Source organism: Bidens hawaiensis, unplaced genomic scaffold (genome assembly GCF_021521415.1).
Source record: "Bidens hawaiensis isolate Kalapana, Puna unplaced genomic scaffold, B.hawaiensis_p1.1 tig00032527_1, whole genome shotgun sequence".
Lineage (NCBI taxonomy): Eukaryota > Viridiplantae > Streptophyta > Magnoliopsida > Asterales > Asteraceae > Bidens > Bidens hawaiensis.
In genome coordinates, this window is record NW_027495562.1 from 67378 (window position 1) to 77110 (window position 9733).

Genomic DNA, 9733 nt, shown 5'->3' on the forward strand with positions numbered 1-9733 from the left:
AACTATATTTTTTTAACATGTTTGAAAGTGGTTGTGAGTGAATGAAAGAGAAAATAATAATTAAGACGTAAAAATGCATTATTTAATTGCATATGGGAGAGAAAATGTAACGTCCTTTAATGTAATTATAGAGATAGAGAAGCTGCCATAAATACTTTGAAAGCCAACTTTTCTTTTCTTATTTGTCTTTTATTTCCATCTCGGTTTTTTTCCCATATTTCTTCTAAACTTTTATATGATTGTTTTTCTCTTTTTAACAGTGTTATCAAAAATGTTACACAATCATCAACGTTTTGTACGGCTTTATATCACAATTTGCTAAAAATATTAGGTACCTTTTTCATCGCTCTGTTTCGATGCTTAAATACGAGTTGTCGTCACAACGAACCAATTACACATGTCGATATCCTTATGATTGTATTACGACTTTGCCTTTTTGGATTTCATTTTTGGTTGCTATAGCGTAGTAGTACCGTACTAGTACTGTAATAAATCCAATCGTCACCAACCGAGTTTTCTTCACATTCCCGCCACAATACGCAGCTTGAAAGCAACTAGTTCTAGCACTGACTACGTAAAATTTCCGTCAAGCAGTTCATGTATTGAGGCTAATTTTCAAGCTTGAGTCCCAAACCATCCCACACCAATTAATCAAGGTATGTAATGCCTTAAACTCGTTTTCATGGTTTTCGTTGTTGATTGTTCATGTTCTGAAGATTTCATTTAAGGTTGAGTGTTCTAATGAAAAAGTTGATGGTTGTTTATGGTTTTTGAGTACAACATAACAAATCTGGAGACCCATAAAAGGAGGCATAAGTATTCATTCAGAGGTGGGTTTGCTTGCTTATGAGGGCTAGAACTTACAGGTTGAATTTATGTTCATATGGTTTTAATATCGGTTTCATACGTTTGTTTCTTGAGGATTGAATTAATATGGCTATGTCTCTGATTTGGATAGAATTAGTGCCCTTGTGCAACTGATGACATGGAAGACAGGGGTTGCGAATGTACCATTTGGCAGGGGAAAGGGGGAGTTGAATCCTCCCCAGACGAGTTATCACTAATGGAACTGGAGCGCTTAATACACATTTTCACTCGCAAGACCCATCACTTCATAGGCCCGAATATGGGCGTGCCCGCACTCGACATGGGCACAAATACGCTGGTAATTACATATATCTTATTTTTAATAATTGATTTGCATGCCAACCGTAAATTATTGTGGTGGGCTATGTAACATTTGCTATTTTTCAAACCCCGAAAACCCGGTCCGTTTCAAAATTTTGATTTTCATGAAAGATTATTTATTTATTTTATTATTATTATTATTATTATTATTGTTGTTGTTGTTGTTTTTTAATTAATTTCAAGTTATTGACATTATTTTTATATGTGCAAATACTTGAATCTATGTTCATTTCATTGTTTACATGTGTAATCGTTAATTTGACAGTTGAACCGGGTAAGTCTATATTAATATTTAACATGTAACATAAATAATTATGGTCATCTTAAATTAATTTTTATCTTAAGTATTTTATTTGGCATCTTTTGTTAAAAGAAAAACATCTTTCTTGCATATCCAAACACAACATTCTCTCTAAGATTTACCTACTCAATCCTCTTCTAATAACAACTATAAATATCATCTCATTTTCATCTTTTTTTCCTTTCCTCATTTATCTTCTTCTTTCCCTAAAGCATTCCTCCAAGTAAGTTTATAATTTATGTTCTTCATATTTTCATTATCCTTATTAATGTTTTATGTGTTTATTCTTCATTTTCTCTTATTTTTCTTTTTCTTTTTTTAATAATGGTTTTAAAACCATCAAATAATCATGTCTATGATCCCCAACTAGTCAATACACCATGGTGTGTTGGGTGGAGGAGACAAGGTTGCAAGATGATCTTTAATTGTCACACCTTAACAGGTTCTTACGTTCTTAAAGTTTTTGTTTTGTTTAATTTATTTTGATTCATGAACCATAAGGATTTTGATGATACATGACCAAACATATTATATTTATCATACCAAAAGTGGTTCATAATTTTTTTATCAAAATCCATTCCAAAGCATCAAAAACATTGTTGTTGATTTGACAACAGAATTGTTCGACAAAGGTTGGGCAATAAATTGGTTATAACAAACTGTAAAGATGCTAGGGCAAAGCCTATAATTAACTTTATTGAGTTACAGTTCTAACGACTATGTATTTGTATTTTTATTATTTCGTTTGACTTCACAATCGTTATTTTAAAATTGGTGCCCAGATTTGTACCCTCTGTGAAGATCGGCTATTATAGCCTATCTAGGGTCCGAATTTGGGCTAACTTTCTAAATAAAAGTTGGTCCTTACATATTAATTTAGTTGATCGGAGATTATTATAATTTTTGAGAAGTTATTGATATTTTAAACATATATGCAATCGGTGACAAAAATCTGTCCAAAAATGATTTCGTTTTTTTCTTGTTTCTTTTTCAACTTTTGTTGTGTTATATGTTTCTTTGACCTTCATTTATCCAACATATTCTAAAGAAACTTTGGTTACTTGGATTTAGAGATTACTCATTAGGACTCGCCCAAGCTTAACCAAAGACCCGATCTTTTCATTCATCAATCAAGGTAAGAATCACACTCTCTTTTTTCTATTTTACATTTTGGGAACTTTATACGTACACAACTTTATTATTTACTTACTATACAAGAATATACTCAAACACAATTCCACTATTTGCATATTGTGATATTGCTAGATCAGTTGCTAAATGTTATATGACTATGTGTTACGATTTTTATGGTTGGTTAGCATCTCATCCTCATTCTTTTTTCTAGTAGTGTAACATCACTTATGCGGTAAACATACTTAGTCAGTTTGTGATTGATCCAAGACTGAGTCATCTTGAAGCCGCAAATCGCATTTTGTGGTATCTCAAGGCAAAGCCCGAACATGGGATTCTTATTAGCAAAGAGAGTGGCACGAATTTAACAGCCTATTTAGACACTGATTGGCTTGGTTGTCCCATTACCAAGATGTCAAGAACCAGATACCTATTGCTCTTAGGGGGAGTCTCTATAGTTTGGAAATTAAAGAAACAATTCGTCGTCTCACGTTCTTCAGCTGAAGCAGAATATCAATCTGTGGCCTCTATAGCAAGCAAATATGGACAAGATGGTTGCCCAAGGAACTCAAAATGCCTTGTGAAGGTCTAACACAATTATTTGTGATAATCAAGCTTCTAGAAAAATAACTAACAACCCCATTTTTCATGAACAAACCAAATACGTTGAAATGGACTGTTTTGAGAATGAGTCGAGTCGAAGGATATCATTCCCATGCATATTGATACCTAAATGCAAATAGCAGACTTATTCACGAAACCTTTGGGAGCACACGAATTTCAAACATTACTTGGCAAGTTGGGCATTATTGATCTCCATGCACCACTTAAGGGGGAGTCATAGCCATGATTCAGCCATGTTTTCCGTGATTTGATTCTCCCATTCATGGCCCACGATCATTGTCACAATCACAACCTCAATTCGCTTTCCTTTTGACTAGCTTGGCTTCCTTAGTTATCACACGCTTATTCTTGATCTGAATCATTCATTGTAAAAGAAATAATATGACATAATAACCAATGTTATCAATTTCAACCACAACTTTCCTCCATCACTCAATATCCTCATTTCAAATCCTTACTTGAACTAATCGACCGAGTGAAACAGTTAATACACTTCAAAATTACCGGAATTCTACGAATCCAGTAGAATTGAATCAAGAGTCATGGGATGTATGACGTGGCTGCAGTTGGAGGTCGCAATGGATGGTGATGGATCGATGAGTTCCATCATCAATAGTGATTTCAAAATCATGAAAAGGTTCTTATACTGATTAATTTGGTTATTGGATGGTCAACCTAGTGATGTGGTTGAAGTTAGGACTGATATTTTGGGGGAAATGAATGTTGGTGTTGTGGTCGTGGTGTTATGTGCGGTGGTGGTTATGTATGTCGGTTAGGGTTTGATGGAGAAGAAAGATGAAGTGGGAATGTGGGACCTACAAGCTTTTTAAAAGTATCACATAAGCATGTCACATCATTAAGAAAATGTCACATCATAAAATAAACTAATGGAGTTAGTGCTCAATTAGTTTAGAGTGTCAGAAGAAAATAAGACGAAAGTTTGGACTAGTGATAAACATTTCGTTAGTTGAGAGTGTTCTCGGCCAACGAGTGAAAGTTAGAAGTATTTAAATCCAATATCCATTTGCTAGTGATATTTTACTTTTGTTTTTAAGAGTAAAATAGTTAATTTGCATGTACCAAACATAAAAGTTGACAGGTGTTAAGTCAAGTCAGTGTACTGTTTTCGAAAGCAAATAGTGTTGTTGAAGACCAGTCTCGTGAAAAAATAATTCTGGCTCAGATCCGTAATTTTCTCCGAACCACTTGGGCCATCCATGTATTCTCTTTATAAAAGACTAGCTGAAGATAAATGTTTATTCCCCCCTTTGAGTTACCTTCGAAATATTAGTTTCTAATTGCTAATTATACTATCGAAGCATGTCCAAAAGTTTTAAAAATGGGTTTATACATATAGTTGAACTAATTAATGGCCATACAGAGTTAAGAGATGAAACAAGTAGTGTAGAATCTACAAATAGTCTTCATTAAGATTAGTTAAATCCTCACACACATAAGACCATAATTAAAGTGGAATATAAGAATGAAACCAGAAATATGATCATAACTAGTGTGTTATAACTTATACGTTAGAAAATCATACGTTACTATAACGATATGTGATCATGATCAGTCAGTCACAACGAGCAAATACCCTATATCAGTTTTACTTGTTTTTGTAGTGAAATTAGTTGATTAATTGATTTGGATACACTTGTTTCATTTTCGACACATCGTAGTCTGTATAATGGTTAAAGAATAACTTAATTATGCTACCACGAATCCACTACCCGCACCCCTACCATGTTAAGCCAAGATTCAAGAATCAAAAATAGAATAATAAGCTAAAATTCATATGTAAGAAAACACATTGTTGCAAATTGATATTAAAAGTATTTAAGAATCAAAACCCAAAATTTACCATGAATTGTCATTACTAGTCGAATAAATTCTACCAATGGTATGGTTTTTTGATTCACGCGGTATTCAAAACGGTAACTTGATGTTATGAATCATAGTTTCTAGGAGTAAACGCAAAACGTACAAGAGTATTTAAGCACCCTATCCTCTTAAACGAGTACATTGTGCAACCTGGCTGACACCCAATGTGAAGGCTCCCATCCGAAGGTTGCACCCATATGTTTGACACATGTTTTTTATGCTATTATAAGCTCCAGCCATGTATCTCTTGAGTTCGGCATTCACTGGCTCTTCATCCCAAATAATATGTTGATTGTTCTGAGAATTCAAAGTACAAAAAGAAGAGTTCGTTCAGTCTCAACTACAAATGAATATAAATAAAAAAAAAACTTGCACTTATTTCGTCATATAAACTTCTTTTTATGGTATTTACAAAAAAGCTTCAATTTGGGTTGGGCTAGGTAACGGGTTGTTACAAAAAAGTATCAATTTGGATTGGACAAACGGATCTTGACAAAAATGAACCAAATTATGGACAATAAACGTTACTTCTATTCTTTTAATTACCTGAACTAACTCGAAGTAGCTAACCGTCACACCCCCAGCATTTGCATATATATCCGGAAGTATTATAACTCCTTTCTTTGAAAGAATCTATTGGAATAAAACATATCTTATTAGAAATCTAAAATGTAGTTGTTAATGGAAAAACGAATCTAAATGAAAATGGTATACCTCATCTGCTTCCGGATCAGTAGGATTGTTAGCACCTTCTATGATGAATTTGGCTTTAACATCTGGTGCATTTTCTCTTTTTGAAGAAAGAAATGAGATCAGTTTGAAATTCGAATGATGCATGAAAATCACAACTTTTATTCCTAGTGAAAATTGCAACAATAGTGGATTTCAAAGCTAGAAGTAACCATTTGTCCATTGCACATTACTACTTATTGATGCTATTGATTTAGGTCAATAAAACTATAGTATTTGACAATTCTTTTTTGTCTAAACTGCATGCACATCTCCGATCAAGTGTCATCTTTTACAAAAACATGTTATCAATCTTGTTAAACACTATATAGGATGAATTTGTTGACACGTTCGATATGTACGCAATGGTATATTAGTATGTTTCTTAGAAAAATTAGATGATACCTGGTGAGAACACCACTTAAGGCACATGGTATCAATCAATCAATCAATCAATCAATCATACCCAGTAAAATCCTACCAACAGCAGAGCTATAGGTAGGGTCTGGGGAGGGTGGGATGTAGGCACACCGTACCTCTATCCAAAGGAATAAAGAGATGGCTTCCAGAGAGACCCTCGGCTCTAAGAACATGTGTATGAAAAAAAAAAAAAAAAAGTTTAACAGTTATATAAAAAACTACTACTAATTATAATAATATTAATAAAAAGGTCACAGTTTAACCGCAATATAAAAGCTAACAATAATAATAATAAAATATGTAAGGGAAATACCATCAATTCATCTGCATTCATCTGTATTAGTACATCACATTCACTAATTAGCAATTCATCTGCATTCATCTTGTCTCCACCATCAAAACTACATAAGCTTCCATTTTTTTCTTTATGCTCAAGCAATGCTGGAATATCAATACCATTTGGGTTCTTTAAAGCTCCAGTAACATCACACACTGCAATGATCTTACCACCCCTTTCGTGTATCAGCCGAGCTACCCAAGATCCTACATTGCCAAAACCCTGAAAAAAGAATCAAGTCAATAAAATATCAGGAAATATAATATCAACACTAGATGATAAGCCATACCTGAATTGCAAAAGTCAAACCTTTGATTGACTTCCCATGATCAGCTAGCAAGGCTTCTGTGGCAAAAATAACACCACGACCGGTTGCGGCCTCTCTACCGAGTGATCCACCAAGCTCCTGGTAATCAAGATAGTTGAATATATTGATAGCAAGCTATACATATAGATTTATTAAGTTGTACTCACTATTGGTTTTCCGGTGACAATAGCTGGCGAGTAGCCATGGAATTTAGAGTACTCATCCGAAATCCAAGCCATAGTCTTATCAATATTCGAAATGGTTAGTAACTTTTGTTTATTGCAATCATTATTGTGTGATGAAGAACAATATTAGTACAAACCTGGGAATTGGTGCCCATATCTGGTGCTGGAATGTCAATATTTACTCCAATAACATCATGAATCTTTTGTGTGAAGACGCGGGTAAGACGTTCAAGCTCACTAACAGAAAAGTCCTTTGGTGAGCACCCGATTCCGCCCTTGGCTCCACCATAAGGAACATTGACTACAGCCGTTTTCCAAGTCATTAGTTGAGCCAACGCGTTTACTTCTTCATGTTCAACCTTAAAATAAACAAAGTTCATTAAAAAAATCAATCAATTTTCAAGGCAAAAATAGAATTAGAGATTTGTTTAGATTACAACACACAAAATTTTATAAGAACCAACGCATCAAAAATAGTAATTAATTTGACATTTCAATCAAAGAGATGATAAAAGAAAATAATCGACAATAGCTATAATGACTATGCTGCTACCGAGATTATTTTTAGCAACAAAAGTGATCAAGGTTATAATTATCATTGTTGAAGGTGCAAATACAGATTATTATCGGTTAATAGGTTATAGTTTGGGAATATTAGAATCTAATATTCTAACACCCTAAATCTCAAATATCATGAAACACATCGACACTGCACAAAGAAAGATCAAAAGACGAATGAAATAAACCTTAGGATGATATCGTATTCCTCCTTTCATCGGTCCACGAGAGTTATCATGTTGAACTCTAAATCCAACATAAGACACTAAAGTTCCATCATCCTTTAGGATCGAACACTCAAACTGAATGAAAATCCAAATGTTAATTGATAACAACAAAATATAGCATCAATTAATAATGCAAATCATTTCTACACACCTTGATTTCTCTATACGGCATCAGCAAACTCTTCTCGAACTTAGAATCTAAGCTAAGAAGACGAGCCGCATGCCGAAAGTTCCGATTTGTAGAAGCTAAAGCATTCATGATAACAACTATTGTACGTTCTAATATAATTCAACCATAAATCAGTTTCAGTTTCAGTTTCAGATGATGATATGCAGATGTTTTCTAAATATATTTTAACTCATTCAAAACATTATGATAGTCCCAACGACCTCCTAGAATATAGGATATTGAAGTTAATAAATTAATATCAAAAATATAATTTATCTCGCGCTTGTTGAATTCCTCAATCTAAACTCCTAGCTAACTCCTTGATCTATGGATCACATGATTTTGACTTTTTCGTCCAAAAGGAAAAAGAGAGTCTGACGATACCAAATATATTTGCTATTTAGATTGCAGTATTTATTTTTGTGATTATTTTCATGATTTTTTATCACCATGAAATCTGTAGTCAATATATTTAGTTAGTTAGATATAAACAGACCGTCACAATTGAAGCTAGTCACTAAAGTTACCATTTGCCAGTGTTTACTCGTGACTAATGTCTGCCCTCACTAAAACTAATAAAAAATATAAATATATGCAATAATGAAGATTACTCCCGTCACTAATTTTGTCAAAAAAACTAACTATTAAAAAAAACAGTAAATTAGTTAATTCCGTTGTTATTTTTTCGGGAGAACTATAAATAAAAAAATAAAGTAAGTTTTGTAACTAACCTCATCACTAAGTTAAAATAAAATATTATAAAAATAACTAAACTATAAACAAAAAAACATCATTGCTTGAATTTTTCGATCTTTGATATGTCATCATTAAGTAACTGGCTTTAACAAATTTTATGTTGTACTTTAAGGTTTCGCACGTTTAGTTTGTTTTGAAATGTTGTTTAGGTGTTAAAATTCATTTTGGCAAACATCACACATTCAAATCATCTAAACATTATTTGGGAACATAACATTCTTTATCAACTTGTGGATTAGGGGAGCCATGAAGGGATTTTAAGAACAGCTTGTAGCTTGGTAGCCCGAATAGGCGTAGAGAACATCTTAAACGAGGGTCCAAGAACACAAAAAAACTAATGAACCGCATCCACATCATCTACCAGTTGCCAATAGCCCCTAATTGATCACAAAAACCTTTAACATTTTACCAAATTCAGAAAGTGACAAGATACCTTTCGATGTTTGTGTCACACCTGGCTTTAGGCCTGGACATATCACTATCGTTTGATACTACTTTTGTCATTTTTTTAAGTTTGTTACGCAACAGGAAAATGTGTGATAAAAACATTACATTATACAAAAGGGATTTAAATTATAGATTCCAAAATTTTTCTTCAAAAACAAGTTACAATGATCATTTACAAAAGGTTATCAGAGCCATCAAATACCATGTAATGCCTACATATCTTCAGTCTCCATTTAACATCTATCGTTGTCTATTATATATTATTTATTACTTAGAAAATACTTTTGAAACATATATCAACAAAAGCTAGTGAAGGACGCAGACAGACAAAAATGAATTCTCCATAACTATTAAGACACAATCAACAATAGTTTTCAACAATTCAGAAGGCCCCATCCTACGTCATCAAGAAATACGCAAAGCCATTTCCGTGTAGTTCTCATACATTGTGGCCAACATGACAACAATTTACC

At 33.2% G+C, this 9733-nt stretch overlaps 1 protein-coding gene across 1 annotated transcript; it reads right to left on the bottom strand.

Annotated features, from left to right (window-relative positions):
* Positions 1 to 5245: 5245 nt before the first annotated feature.
* Positions 5246 to 8147, bottom strand: LOC143583796 (glutamate dehydrogenase A-like). The gene is made up of 10 exons (XM_077066008.1): positions 8040 to 8147; positions 7850 to 7963; positions 7241 to 7462; positions 7086 to 7160; positions 6901 to 7017; positions 6619 to 6833; positions 6260 to 6295; positions 5840 to 5915; positions 5672 to 5758; positions 5246 to 5422 (listed from the first exon to the last, which is right to left on the bottom strand). The coding sequence occupies exons 1-10, from the start codon at positions 8145 to 8147 to the stop codon at positions 5246 to 5248; spliced, it is 1227 nt and encodes a 408-aa protein (XP_076922123.1).
* Between the last annotated feature and the right edge of the window lie 1586 nt (positions 8148 to 9733).